Below are 15,439 nucleotides of genomic sequence, written 5' to 3'. Positions count from 1 at the left end.
TGATATATTATCTATTTTTCAAATTATCACTTATTAAATACCCAATTAATTAATGATATAAATTAAATTATTAATAATAATTAAGAAATATTTATGTTTAAACTATATACTAAATACAGTAAACTCCATAGGTTTTAATTCTTTTAAAATCTTTTCAGTCTCTTCCCATGGCACATTAAATATCCCACTATTTATTTTTGGCATTTCTAGCTTATAATCCTTTAAATGATGTTTAATATTTGATATTAGTAATTGATTATATTCACTTAAACACGTATCGATACAGCTATCATTATTTTCTAATTGTAGACTTAGCTGCATTAGTGATAGTTTGGTATATTTCAATATTTCATTTTTAGTATCATGACTAGATCCACCATAAACTGAAGTGAAAAGACATCCAATTAATAATGAATCATCGCTAAAGCTAGGTATTAGAACACATTTCCCAAGCAATTCAGAACCAAAATCATCACATATGTCCGTGTAGATTTTTTCAGCTTCAGGATAGTGTACAGCAAGCTGATAAGCTATTCCACCACCCCAAGTGCCATTGCAGTTACAAGAGTGAATAAGAATCCTAGGAATATTACCTCCATGTAATATGTTCCCCTTAATATAACTAATATTATTCATTTCAATCATTAATCGAGTCGAATGTCTTGCTATTACACCATTTGTAAGGGCAATAATTTTGATTCAATTCGAATAAAGGTACTCATCTAACTTTTTTTTTTAATAGATGAATAATCCATGCGGTCTTTCTGTTCATTAAGGCCTTAAAAACTAAAAGTGAATAAAGGCGACGTAATCAAGAAGATATGTCAAGCCAATGTCATCCAAATATGAATTAAGAGTGTTATTTATATCAAGTATTAGTATTAGTATTTGTATTAGTATTATTATTATTATTGAAAGTAGTAATTAATTAAATATGAAAGTTCAATATGTCTTTTTATTATTAAGTGTTAAAGGGAATCAAACAAACAAACAAACAAACAAAAGAAAATAGGGTTTTATCAATTGTTATTTTTATTCTTTTGTTTGATTCTAAATGCTGCAAGTGCATTTTTAATTATATGTATTATCTTGGAAGGAATTTTTAAAATATGGAAAATGTAGTAACTTACTACCATTGCTATTAGGTTAAATACAATGTATGCCCAATAAAATCCAAAATTTCTCCATAGATTACTATAACTTGCTGACACTCTCTCTAAATAGCTGTCACCTACTGAATAGAGACAATATCCGCAATTAGATGTGCTATCAGGATTGTTTATGTATCCTGGAGCTATTGTGAGAAATGGTGCCATGTATTCTCCACAAGTTAAACCTGTAGGAGGATCAAGAAACGAAAGCTCCTTCTCTTTACAAACAACAGGCTTATCATGCAACATGATTGAAATTAAATTTTGAACGAAATATGTGTAAGGTGATGCTTTCCACATGAATGTCCAGAAACCTGGCATTAAAGTCTTTGGCTGTACAACACCGCAAAATGCTACAAGGAAAGATAAAGTCAGACCCATGATCACGTTTGCTGATTGTAAATTTGGCGACAGGTATAAAACCATTAATCCCAGGGCAACGTAAAAGAATTGGAACATAACTCCATAGTTTAAGTAAAATACTGCTGATCGAGACGCTTCGTAAAATATACCAACAGGGAAGTAGAAACTTACAAAATAAATGGCAGAAAATACAAGACTATATGGAATTTCACTGAAATATTGGCAAAGAAGTAATAAAGACCAATGGAATACATTTGACTTAGATTCACGAACTTCATATAATTCTCTTGCCTCTATTGCCCTAGCTTGTATTTGATTCATTACTGGTGCTGAAGTAATCAGTGTCAAAAATGCTGCAAACAGAGCACCTTGTAAACCATTATAAGATTGGGGGACATGGAAGAATGTAAAACCAATATATAATCCAGTAACTAAGAAAAGCATAAATTTCGATACTAAATAATTAGTATCTCTCCATAGAATTGTAAATGCTCTCATCTGGACACATTTAAATTGATAAAAGTATGAAGTGGCATATGTTTTATTAATGGAGTGCTCACCATCAGGCCTATTGCCCTTTTCACTTAGTAATCCTTCGATATCATTTTGAACAGTTGTAGATTCAGGTGAGTTATTCCAAACTGAACCCCAGTCTTCTTCTACAGAAGCAGAGGCACCAGCCCCAATTATTTCCAAAATGTATTCAGCTGGGTTTTCACTTTCGAGACATTTCCTTCCACCATTCCTCTCAAAATAATCTAGGACAGTATCAGAATTATTACCAATATCTCCAAAATATACTGTTTTACCACCTTTTTTCAAAAGTAACAACCTATCAAATTGTTCAAATAGTGTTGCAGAAGGTTGATGAATGGTACATAAGATGGACTGTCCAGACTCTGATAACCTTTTCAATAATTGGACAATTGACCATGCTTCTTGGGAGTCTAGCCCAGAGGTAGGTTCATCTACAAACAATAAAATATCAGGCCTGGCAACTAGTTCAACACCAATTGACAATTTTTTTCTTTGTTCGACATTTAAGCCACTACCCTCTAAGCCAACCAAAGCGTCAGCATAGTCTCCCATCTCTAAAACCTCGATTATCTTTTCAACAAAGTCCAATTTCTCACTATAAGGAACTGATTCAGGACGACGCATCATAGCAGAGAATATTAAAGCTTCTCTTACAGTCAATTCTGCTAAATGGACATCTTGTTGTTGAACATAACCGGTACGTCTCCCAAAACTAATATCAATTTTGGCACCATCAACTTTTATATCTCCTGTCACAACACCTATTTCATTCCTTTGTGCTAAAGTGTTTAATAGAGTAGTCTTCCCAGCTCCAGATTCACCCATTAAAGCAGTCAGTTTTCCTGGGATACAATATCCTGAAACATGATCCAATAAAACTCTGGTACTGCCCTCAAGTGGGATCGTATAAACAAGATCTCTCCAAAGGAAGTTTCCAGTACTTCCCAAGCCTTCGAATACTTCATCCTTTTCATGTACTATAGTTTCATTATTTGAAGAGGTTGCAGTCGTGTGATGTTTCAAACTCACTTCACCTACATCAGGAGTTGATTCCTCATCTTTAAATGGAGAAAGTATTTTGGAATTCTTTTTATATAACAAAATATTGCCTTCTTTCCTAAATGACGGTTTGAATTCAGCTAGAAGACACTTTAACCCAAGATAACCTAACAAAAAACACCAAAAAATACCAAAATTTCTCCATGTGTTCTTATATTGGTAAGTAAATTGGACCCTCAAATAATTATCACCAAGAACTTCGGATGATCCAGGTGTAGAGCCAGGGAATGCGCAAACCTGATTTGAGGGAGGGACATTCTCATATCCTGGACCAGATGGGACTAGTGTGCCACCACAGCTCATATATCTATTGTGAAATTCAGCGTTTAACATTGACTCAAACCCATACCTTAATGGTAATGCAAATGATATCCATTTAAAATATACACGCATTTCTGGTAATTGGATCATATACGTCGAGTACATTGACAATGACAGCATTAATATCCCATTTATAGAGTTGGCTTCATTTATAGTTTCACAAGCAGCTGCAATCATCTGAAATAGACAATTGATAATTTCCGCAGCCATAGTAAGAAATAAATAAGTTATGAAGAATGCACTAGCCGTTCTTCTCAATCCTGCCAAGAAATATATTACCACCATAAACATAGTTAAACCTATCATTCTGAATGGAAAGAATGAAAGATTCTCTGAGAGTGCTTCCGCAGCTGGATGGTAAAAAGAATAGCTTTTATGCTTATTAATAATTGGTCTCTGTGCAAATGAAATATTGGCTAAACTGATCAAGGAATAGTATAATAGCATAAAGAAATGGGTACCACCTCTAGAAAACGCACCAGATGTCGATGACGGTGTGTTATAAAATAGAGATCCAATAATGAATGATTGAAAAACAGCAGCTACAGTGCTAATGATGGAAAAACTCTTGTCACCATATATTCTTTGAAATCCTCTAATAGTACATAATTTAACTTGTTCTGGAAATGATACAGTATAATAAGAACTCTTTCTTGTCCATTTTGTCTTTTCCTGCTTTAAGGACATTGTGTAGATTTCTCTCGTCTTCTCTGGGTCTACTTCTGTCTTATAAGTTTCGATATCTGACAACAACTGTTTAAACTCAGGTGAACTCTTCCAATACGACTCAAACTCGTCAGCGCTCCTTGGTACAGTTCCTTCAAAACCTTCTTTAATGAGATGGAGCCCATTAGGATCTGTTAATGCAGTTAAAAACTCTGCTGTGTCTTGTCTTGGTGGACATTTGTATCCCATTCGTTCAAAGAAGTCCTTAGCCTTAGCGACAGGGCCATAATAGATTTGTTTTCCTGAATAAAGCACTGTCACCATATCAAATGTGTGGAATATATTCTCACTGACTTGGTACAAACAACAGAAAGAGGTTGATTTTAATAATTCTGTAAATGTTCGAAGAGCCTGGGCAAATTCCAGTGCTGTAGACGCATCTAATCCTCTTGTAGCATTATCCCAAGCATAAATGGTACCTCTGGCAGCCAATGCTTCAGCAATAGAAACACGCTTTCTTTCACCTCCGGAAACACCTCTAACAAAATCATTGCCAACTTTTGTAGAGTAAGTGTGACGTAAACCAAATATAGTTGCCAATAAATCTCTTGCAATGCCAATTTGTTTCTTTGCTGACATATTATTTATTCTAACGTTTTGAACTTTGCAAGCCAGGGCAAAATCTAAAGTTTGTTTAACAGTTAAATGTGGGAAATGAATGTCAGTTTCAGCACAGTATATTAAGTCTGATTTATAATTTTTAACCATTTCTTTTTGAGGAATACCATCATATGTAACAGATCCTGATACGTTACCTTTATATGAACTAGTTTCGCCTACTGCAGTTTTCAACAAAGTTGAACAGCCTGATCCAGGTCTTCCTAAAACCAAAACCATATTTCCTGGTTTTACCAAGAAGTTTACTTCACTTAAAATTGATTTCATCTTCTTATGTTGTGTGAATTTTTTAATCATCTTGTAAATTGTAATTGGCAATAAAATGAAATCGCCAAATGTACTGGCTTCTTGTCTTGATGTATCGGGAACTTGAACGGTAATATCTTCCATTATTATACTAGTGTTTCTGATATGAATACCTTGTTCAAAAGCATCTCTCACAAATTTTTCTATTATCTTTCTAGGGTCTTTAATTGTTTCAAAGTCAGCTTCACTGCTGGAGGTCTCTACATGAGAAAAGGTTCTTGCCAAAGAAGTAATTCTATTAACCAGTCGGCTGTTAGTCAATGATTCTGTACTTTCATGTTCTGAAATTGATGAAGGTCTCGAATCTTTGGCAAAAGAACGTCCTGTATTATCAAAATTCTCTAAAATATGTTCAGGTTCTAGAGTTTCCTCGCTTTCATCATTAGTTGCACCATTATTATTAGCTCTTGAATTGTTTAAATCTCCTAACTTTTCATTTATTTCTGAAATATTGTCAGCCATTATGTGTATTTCAATTCAATTGCACTTGCTGTTACTCAATTCAACAGGCATTGTCTTACAATGCTATCGAGTTGACAAGAAGTGAGAATGATATAATTGATAAGAATTACAGTAATGTTTTATATTAATTATCTGGTAAGCAGATAATGGAATTAGCTCTATATTTAAATTGAGGTGAAGGAAATTAATTAAATAATTTTACAATACAACATATGCAGTAGCTAGGTGACAGGAAACCAAATTGGACTTATAGGAGATTTAGCGAAGAAATAATAATAAAGATAGAGATAATTAATCAGGAAACACAATAGTAAACACAATGTATCCTATGATAGTATATCTTACTTCTGCAAGCATCGTAGTGATATTATCAAGTATCAGAAACCTTCCTCTAACCAGTTACTCCCTTAAGGGTCATTTTTAAGTAAAACAATGATTAATTTGACGTTGTAGATGAACAAATTTAAATATAACCCAGAATCAAGCTACAGAATTTCACTACTTTTTTTTCATGTAAATAAAATATCCAAGTTAGTCTGGTTAGTTCTCTCTCTAACTAGCTCGCCATACTTGCATTCTAAAAGCAACCATCCTGCAGAGCAAGACCAGATTAAGACTACTACAATGACTACTATTAGCTTCGAAAAATTAATCAGTAACTCAATTTACCGTTTAATTTAGAGAATTTGAGCTACCTACTAATTTATCTTCAGAACCAACCACAACAACAACAACTGTAACAACCGTGTCTAAATATATCCAACCCTACATAGATGAAGAGGTTACTGCAGACTCTTCCTTTATCCTATTTCTATCATCATTACCTTAAGCTTATTACGTTTACCAATTTCGAAAACTGCCCCTTATTGGAAAAAGAGCCCCTGTAGTAAATTAAAGCTTGGTGATGGATTTTTTTTAAGGTTTTTAGTATTTTGGCATAAAGAAAAACTGTTTAAAGATGTTTTGGTTAGGATTACAAGTTGAAGGATATTTATGTCGATGATATTTTTCTATATGCTATCATTGATTTCTGAGATTAAGTGGATGTAGTTTGATATATTAGGGATAGACTGTTGAGCCGATTCAAATTGAAGAAGGATAGGTTTAATCGAAGACTTATTCCCTTATTTTTCAAACAAGTAAGAGTAAAGCCTTGAAATTAAAAATATTTATTACTTCGAATTTGGCAACGTAGGAAGTATTGTTACAATTTAGTTACTTTTTTTGCCTGCTTGAGTCTTTATTTCCATATTGTTTTCCTATCGTAAATTATTCCATTCTTGCTGACGTTGTCATCTTTTTCCCTTTTACCATACATCACTTACACTCTATCAGTACTTGGAAGAAGAATGGTTATAATATCAGTATTGTATTTTTTATTTATTATAAAATTCATAATCATTAATTAGAGGTTAAACTTAAGGTTAAACTTCGTGATTTATTTATCATTAGAAAATCGAGGCATTATAAGAATTATGGGATTTAAACTGCTTGTCCTAGTGGGAACCAACTTATGTAAAATTTAATTGCATTTAAATTAGTTCATTTACAATTCGTAAACACAACTTCCAATTGTAGGTTTGGAGATAATGATTGCATTGTCAATTTCACTTTCAGAGATATTTGGGAATTTAACTTTGTAATAGTTATCAATTAAGGCTTTCTTAACTTTTTCAGCTTCAGCACCAGCTGGAACTAAATGGACAGAACAGCCACCCCAACCTGCACCAGTCAAACGTGAACCAAAGGAACCATTAGCTAATGCAATTTCACAAATTTCATTCAATTGTTGGCATGAACATTCGTAAAATTTGTCACATGATTCTTGTGATTGATTCATTAAGTTACCAAACGAAGTGAAGAAATCATCATCGCTGTTAAATTCAGTAGAGGTCAATAGTCTAATACTCTTCAAAACTCTTAAAGCTTCAGTGTAAACATGTCTAGCTCTTTGGTATAATTTTAAGACTTGGAACCTGACAGGGAAGATAGTCAAATAATTATTGGTGAATGCTTCTCTTGAAATGTTCAATGCAGCAGCAATTTCATCGACTGTAAACCCTTCTTTGTTTGAACCAAGGCATTGTTCAACTAATTCGACCATTTTTTCTAAACGCTCAATACCAGTGTTGATATCACCATCCCATGGAACAGTGACACCGTGATAACGAGCATAGTAAGCATTCATAAAATCTCTTAAAGTGCCATAACTTGAGCTATTGCCGTCGTTTCTCTTTTGGATAGAAACTCCATATTTGGTAGCCAACAAGTTTGCAGCAATTGTGACTTCAACTACTCTTAAATTATAGTTTGTTGGAGCAGTTTCGTGTTTATTTGAGACAACTAGTGAGTTAGCAATAACAAATTGAATTTGTTTAGATTTTAATTGTGGGAATTTGAATGGAGTGGCTTTCAATTGAGGCTTGAATTCAACGTATAAGACATGGTCCTCTTCGCCACAAACAGAGGCAGCTTGATCCATACCACCGTTGTTGACACCAACGTAATGTTCAGCAACAACAGTAATTCTCATTAAGTCTTGTTTTGAAACGACATATTTTGGTCCCATATTGGCTCTAATTATAGCTAAAGCGGTAGCACAAATGAAAGCAGCAGAAGAAGATAAACCACCACCAGTTGGGACATTACCGTCACAGAATATTTCCATACCTACTAAAGGTCTGTTACTAAATTTTTCTGGACTTAAACTTTTTAAGAATTCATGAGCAACATGTAACCCACATTTAAAATAGTTTGACCAATCTGAAACAGAAGGATCGATGTTAACAAAAGAACCATCTAATGGTAAATCGAACTTTCTTTGGACAAATCTCTTGTCAGAATTTGAAATAGTAATTGAATTTTCAGATTCATCTAAGACTCTGATACCCAAAACCATATCGACATCGATGGCCATTGGTAAAACCGAGAAGTCACAGTAATCAATATGTTCACCAATTAAGTTAACTCTACCAGGTGATCTAGTTATGAAATCTGGAGCAACACCATAAGTCTCAGTGAATTGTTCGATGACAGTAGGAGTTCTCTTGGTTAAAACAAGAGGTATTTCCTCTGATGATTTATTAAAGAAAGGGACAGACATATTATTATTTTAATTATTTTAGTGTAAAATTGCACAACTTAATCAATCTGATGGATCTTGTAGTAGCAATAATGCTATGATATTATAGAGTCAGATGTTATAATAATAACATATATCTAAATATAAACATAATCGAACTTACGCAAGATTGGATTTTGAAGAATCAGATATGTCTGATATTTATATAAATTTTATCTTGAAAGGATTGTTATCGAAATCCCTTAGTTATTGATTGAGACTAACTTCCCCACAACTTCAAATAGATAGATGGTAGTATTAACAATAAACTTCAACGTACAAGAATGTCTGATGTCAGTCGATGAGTAGATTAAACTAAAAATGGACGACAGACCTCCACCCCCAAGAAAACAAACAGAAAAGACATGGTTAATCAATTGAAAGTAGCCTTAGCATAACAAAGGCCACTTGTGGAATCTTTACTTCATCATGTATCTAATCTTTTTGAGCATCAACAATATCTATCTATCTCTTACACTGTATACAAACATACACTCTTACTCTTGCAGTTTCGAACTGGCTTTAGTTTCCCCAGATCTGGCTGCCACAAGAGATCTCGGATAACGGCAGACCGAAGGCAGACTGTGTCTGTGATAAACGATGCTTACATATATATACATAATGGTGGAACAACCAAACCAGCTAACTATATCTGCTGTTGGTTTTTATGACGGCAAGAAGACAACCGGTAGATACTTCTAGCACCAAGTCTGGAGAGTGTCTTTGTTAAAATGTGTGTTATAAATCATCTTCATATTTTTACTTTCAGTTGGGAGATAATTTCCTAATTCAATTCAAGTGAGGACCAAAACCTCTGCTTGTTTTAGTTGCATTGTTAGTTGAAAGCTTGTATGAAGAAATAGAAACAGTAGATGGGATCGTTGAGTTGTTGTCAACTATCAGCAGTCCTCTCTCCCATCCTCTGTCTCTGTCTCTTGTTCTATTGAAAACAGAATGTATTTCTAAAGATGGCACAAATGAGTGAAATCCCATATCCATATATGTTTAGGTATATGTGACCAACACATCTAGATTTTGCAGGTATTCTTTCATATACACATAGAATGGAAACTGTTGATTTAGTTCCATTGTACTGATCCATTCCATCTGAAGCAACCCCATGTTTCGGAAACCTTCGATCCGCTGGGATGGTGGGAGACGGTTCGATGTGTCCCGGAAGTCTAGCAGATACGGATCATAGTTTACCGAAAGGTAATAAGTAGTCATATTAAAACTGATTTGGCACTTAAGAACTGATTAGATCATCGAAACTTATAATTATAAAGATGATGATATAAAAATGTGGTACTATTATAGTTTGTAGTTGACTAACATCATCAATTCCATTATTGGTCTGTATCTATATGAACAGGCATATACAGATATAGGTATATATAGATAGATTGATAAATTGATAAATTTCCATACCTAAGATATATCTTTTACGCAATAAGAACTTTAAAGGATAAGATATATAATATTATTACTGATTGAAAATTTTTAAAAATAATGACTACTGCTAAATTTGATTACACTGACAATTCTCATAGACGTTACAACCCATTGACTGATTCATGGGTATTGGTTTCTCCACATAGAGCTAAAAGACCTTGGTTAGGTCAACAAGAAACTGTAGGTAAACCAAATATTCCAGAATATGATGTAAATTGTTATTTATGTCCTGGAAATAAAAGAGCCACTGGTAATAGTACTCCAGCTTATGAAAGTACTTATATTTTTCAAAATGATTATCCCGCTGTTAAATTAGAACAACCTGACATAGATGAAACTGATGAAACTGATGAAATCAAAAAAAGATTATTTAAAGTTCAATCGGTTAAAGGTAATTGTTTTGTTATCTGTTTTAGTCCAAAACATAATTTGACTATCCCACAAATGAAAGTTGATGAATTAGTTGGGGTGGTCAATGCTTGGCAATCTTTGTACAATACATTAGATCAAGAAAGAAAAGAAGGCAACCCTTATAAATTTTTACAAATTTTCGAAAACAAAGGTACTGCTATGGGTTGTTCTAATTTGCATCCTCATGGTCAAGCTTGGTGTTTAGATGTAGTACCAAGTGAAGTTTCACAAGAATTTAAATCTTTTGGAAAATATCAAAAAGATAACGGCTGTCATTTATTGAGTGATTACGTTCAATTAGAATTGAAAGAAAAAGTAAGAGTAGTATTGGAAAATGATACTTTTATTGTTACAGTTCCATATTGGGCAGTATGGCCATTCGAAACGATTATTGTTTCAAAGGAAAGAATCCCTGCAATTGTGGACTTCAACGAAAAGCAAAATAAAGATTTAGCAACAATTATAAAACAATTGACTACCAAATACGATAACTTGTTCCAAACCAGTTTCCCTTATTCTATGGGTATTCATCAGCAACCTTTTAATCCTACCAACGAGGAAAAGGAAATGAGTTGGTTCCATATGCATTTCTATCCACCATTATTGAGATCAGCCACCGTAAGGAAATTCTTAGTTGGTTTTGAAATGTTAGGTGAACCACAAAGGGATTTGACTGCTGAACAAGCAGCTGAGAGGTTAAGAAACTTGGATTCTGAAGTACATTATTTGGAGAAACTTTGATTGATCTTAATTACGCCATGACTTAAAACTTTTTATAAACGCTGAATAATTTATACTGATATAGTAAATGACAAATTGAATGAAAATATTACTTATAATAGAATCTTTGAGTTTAATAAATAGGCAGAATCACCTTTTGGTAGGAAGCATTTGTTTTGACTTTTCAAGAAAAGTTTCGACTAAATCAAAATACTCTCTTGACACCATCCAATTTCAACTCAAAGTTGTTATAAAAATATGGGAAAGCACATAATATGATATCATAATAATTATTTTAACGTATCGACACGTTAGCCTGAACCTAGTTGGTTATTATTTTAATTTGAGTCATTTGCACCTGTGAGGAACAGACACCCATGAAGTCACGTTACAGTCAATTGCTGTGAAGGGAAAGAAGGCGTAACTTGGTCAAACCTGGCCAGTATTATATTATAAAGTTCAAAATTATGAATTCGAATAAAATAATGAAAAGTGGTAAGAACAGTGGAAACAGTGATATTTCTACCATCTTGGTAACGTTGGTAATTGGTATTTGTCAACAGAATGTTGAATATTTGATCTTCTTAATCTTGGTCTAGTTAACTATCGATTTCTTCCATCTACAAGAATAATCAGAATCTGGGACAAGGAGAATTGTAAATGAGTGATTATAGATTACCAATCCCACTAACCTGTTCCTTTACTTCTAGAACTATATAAACTGTATGTTGAATCCCAATATAAATGGTTACTACTCTGAAACAGTCATTGATGTAATTGTTAATGTCTTTTCTCAGCTAGGTACTAGTATAGATCTTGTCATTTGTATATTACCTGGCGCCAGTTACTTTTATCTCGCAATACATCAGTATTACAATCTAGCAATCAAGTCCTCGACATATCTTTAGAAGAGACACTCCATATTTAAATATTTATAATGAATAATTTTCCAGAGTTTACAATGGATTGGAGGGGATGAGCAGATCGAATCGCTGTTGTTTGGTTGAGTATAAAAACTAAATTATTATTAACTAGTATTTCCATCTAAGACTAATATACTAACGAGAAAACTATCCAAACCAATCACAGGTAACATAAATACAGACGACATCAAAGTGTAAGACGACATGTCGTGGAATCAAGAATGTGACATCTGAACGAAAGACAGAAAGTAAATATATGAAAGTGTCACTGGTAACAGACTTAGATTATTACAATAATTGGTTCGGATTTATTAGAGTTTATTTACATCCAATATAAAACATAATATTTAAATAAAAGATATCCTTGAGATGAGATAAGACATAACTTGTTAATTTAAAAAAATGCATCTGCATCTAAACATAGCATGATTGGATTATTGAAAGTTATATACTCAATTAATCTGATTAACTAAATGATCAACCAACCAACGTCTATGTACTCAAGACATGATAATAAACTTTTTCGGTTAGCCTGTCTAATATTTTATTAGACCATTTACTGTCGTTTCGTCATCTAGCTTACCAAAACAGGCCAAAGTGGTCAGAAAAATATGAACAAAATCAACTTGCCCTATAATAGAACAATATTTAATCATAATTCAAATATATGAAATAAGTTACAACCTTCTGAAGAAACAGATACAGGTTAATGAGATTGGTAATCTACAATCACTCATTTACAATTCTCCTTGTCCCAGATTCTGATTATTCTTGTAGATGGAAGAAATCGATAGTTAACTAGACCAAGATTAAGAAGATCAAATATTCAACATTCTGTTGACAAATACCAATTACCAACGTTACCAAGATGGTAGAAATATCACTGTTTCCACTGTTCTTACCACTTTTCTTTGCACTGTCATTGCTACAATTGTAAGGGACTTATTCAGATTTTGTTGTATAAAGCAAAGTTTTGAAACTCTTTGACTAATTACTCATAAATTATTATCGATTTGTTCAACCTTCAAGAAGATGTTTCTTATTGGATATTAACTTTGGTGTTTTAACACTTTATATAACTTAGTGTCTTTTGTATAAGGCGCAAGAGCTATTTAAACAATGATTTTACCAGTCAAGAAAAAGTTGATGTTAATTAAACCTCCATTTGGTAAACCTGGAAGAGACTCAAGATTACTCAAGATTACTCAAGAGTCTCTATACTCTCCAGAGATGAGTTCAACTGTCATAAGATCTGCTGCTGCTAGAGTGGGGAGAGAAAACCAGGTCTATTCACCAATAACTGGAGCCAGGTTAGTTGCTGGATGCATCTGCTTAACACAGGATAAGAAGCAAGTACTAATGATAACCTCTTCAGCTCATAAGAAGAAGTGGATATTCCCTAAAGGTGGTGTTGAGAAAGATGAACCTGATTATAAGATAACTGCAGAACGTGAGACATGGGAAGAAGCTGGTTGCGTAGGGAAGATAACCAAAGAATTAGGTACAATTGAAGATATGAGACCACCAAAAGAATGGAACAAAGACATTAAGGCATTTGAAAATGCCAAATCTGATATGGAAGTGGCTAGCCATCCTCCAAGATCTGAGTTCCATTTCTATGAACTTGAAATAAGGGAGTTAATTGAAGAATACCCTGAGTGTGGTAAAAGAAAGAGAAAGTTGTTCAATTATGGAGAAGCAAAGGAGAACTTACTCATTGCTAAAAGACCTGAACTCCTAGAAGCTTTGGATCGATCTAGCATAGTGAGAAATTGATCTGATTGTATATCTTTCTTTCTGAAAACGACATGCTTTAAAGGTATATGTATATATATATATATATCTGTGTATATGGTAAACTCTATAAAACTATCGTAAAAATAATCTTCTAAATAGAATGGATGGCTGATTTTAAAATTGGATTCTTAGTATTATAGACCACCACCCAATAGACCTGACATCATATCTTGTAGAAAGTTGGCCTGTCTTGGAGCAATGATGCCAAAATATTCTTGACCTAAAAATTCCATTTCTTTGTTAAATTTCTTAGCAGGTTCTTGGTAATAGGTTTTCAAATTAATGAACAAATCCTTATTTTTTGTTTGACAGGTTAATAACAACAATTGTAAAAAGTTTAGTTCAGGATATTCTTCGAATTGAAACATTTTAAATCCATTTTTTTCGATATTCTGTACCTTTGGTTGGTATTTATCAACAAAAGATTGCAAAAACACATCTTTAGCCTTATAAGCAAATGCAATGTTAGATATAAATAAGTAGTTTAATATCAACCTACTGAAGAAAGAACCAACTTCTTGTAAATCGCCATCCTGATTGAACCAATTCCAGATCAATTCGATATATTTATCAACAGAATCTTCAGTTCCTAATAAAAGATATCTCTCAGCTTCATATACATATTCACCTCTCTCTAGCAACTTGCTACCTATAACATTATGCAAATAGGGATCACCAAATTTATAATCACTAAATTTTACAGACCAGTTGTTCATTGCAACTATCACATCCTTTAAATTAGGTTCGTTGACATCCACATTCACAAGCAACTGCACCAATCTAGAGACTGAAACATCATCTACTTGAACTTCAGCAATATCATACACCTCTAACAAATAAAAAATCAAATCTGTCCCTGAACCACCTTGTTTGACTTTCAAAAAGGACAAGGAACCTTGACTAATCAAATCAATAGCATCTGGATAAGACTTACTCCTCACATATCTATTGGCAATGGTTCTCAAAGTTTGATGAGCTTCATAATAATCACCAGCAGCAATTCTGGATTCAAATCTTTGCAAAGTCTTTGCCAATTTAGCATTACTAGTATTACCGTTTGACATATTTAAAATATTATTTCCTTCTTGTAATCTAAACTTCCTCAATGCTTCACTTGAAATAACAAACCAAACACAAAATACAACTTCTATAGACTACCAATTCAATCCCGATGATCAATTCTACCCAGTAATAGCAATTCTCGCTGTTTATTACACCTCTTTCCTTTAATCTCATCATCTTTAGAGATCCATATCTTTATATTTCAAATTTCGTTTATTTTATATATAAAACATTTTAAAGTTTCGAATGATTTAAATTGTACAAGGAACAAAGATTTAGAACGACAATAAAACTTGGAATAAGAAGAGGAAGGATTCAACTTCATTACTTTTGGTTTGTTTGGTGTGTTTTAAATATACTGGATAGTTCTGTTTAAGTTTTAAGGTTTCAAATCGGTTAATTTTTGGTTG

At 33.1% G+C, this 15,439-nt stretch overlaps 6 protein-coding genes across 6 annotated transcripts; 2 read left to right on the top strand and 4 right to left on the bottom strand.

Annotated features, from left to right (window-relative positions):
• Positions 1 to 102: 102 nt before the first annotated feature.
• Positions 103 to 645, bottom strand: POA1 (ADP-ribose 1''-phosphate phosphatase; the record flags this gene model as incomplete). The annotated part of the gene is made up of 1 exon (XM_001645259.1): positions 103 to 645. The coding sequence occupies one exon, from the start codon at positions 643 to 645 to the stop codon at positions 103 to 105; it is 543 nt and encodes a 180-aa protein (XP_001645309.1).
• Positions 646 to 1,019: 374 nt separating this feature from the next.
• On the bottom strand, positions 1,020 to 5,543 carry SNQ2 (ATP-binding cassette transporter SNQ2; the record flags this gene model as incomplete). The annotated part of the gene is made up of 1 exon (XM_001645258.1): positions 1,020 to 5,543. The coding sequence occupies one exon, from the start codon at positions 5,541 to 5,543 to the stop codon at positions 1,020 to 1,022; it is 4,524 nt and encodes a 1,507-aa protein (XP_001645308.1).
• Positions 5,544 to 7,089: 1,546 nt separating this feature from the next.
• On the bottom strand, positions 7,090 to 8,646 carry Kpol_1037p46 (uncharacterized protein; the record flags this gene model as incomplete). The annotated part of the gene is made up of 1 exon (XM_001645257.1): positions 7,090 to 8,646. One exon carries the CDS (start codon positions 8,644 to 8,646, stop codon positions 7,090 to 7,092), a length of 1,557 nt encoding a protein of 518 aa, XP_001645307.1.
• Positions 8,647 to 10,173: 1,527 nt separating this feature from the next.
• GAL7 (UDP-glucose:hexose-1-phosphate uridylyltransferase) lies at positions 10,174 to 11,268 on the top strand (the record flags this gene model as incomplete). Its single annotated transcript, XM_001645256.1, has 1 exon — positions 10,174 to 11,268. The coding sequence occupies one exon, from the start codon at positions 10,174 to 10,176 to the stop codon at positions 11,266 to 11,268; it is 1,095 nt and encodes a 364-aa protein (XP_001645306.1).
• A 2,021-nt stretch (positions 11,269 to 13,289) lies between these two features.
• DDP1 (polyphosphatase DDP1) lies at positions 13,290 to 13,946 on the top strand (the record flags this gene model as incomplete). Its single annotated transcript, XM_001645255.1, has 1 exon — positions 13,290 to 13,946. One exon carries the CDS (start codon positions 13,290 to 13,292, stop codon positions 13,944 to 13,946), a length of 657 nt encoding a protein of 218 aa, XP_001645305.1.
• Positions 13,947 to 14,101: 155 nt separating this feature from the next.
• On the bottom strand, positions 14,102 to 15,031 carry GET4 (the record flags this gene model as incomplete). The annotated part of the gene is made up of 1 exon (XM_001645254.1): positions 14,102 to 15,031. One exon carries the CDS (start codon positions 15,029 to 15,031, stop codon positions 14,102 to 14,104), a length of 930 nt encoding a protein of 309 aa, XP_001645304.1.
• Positions 15,032 to 15,439: the final 408 nt, after the last annotated feature.

The sequence above is a fragment of the Vanderwaltozyma polyspora genome, genomic scaffold, assembly GCF_000150035.1.
Source record: "Vanderwaltozyma polyspora DSM 70294 KpolScaffold1037 genomic scaffold, whole genome shotgun sequence".
Classification (NCBI taxonomy): Eukaryota; Fungi; Ascomycota; class Saccharomycetes; order Saccharomycetales; family Saccharomycetaceae; genus Vanderwaltozyma; species Vanderwaltozyma polyspora.
Note: the sequence above shows the minus strand (reverse complement) of the source record. Positions and strands in the feature narration are given on the sequence as shown.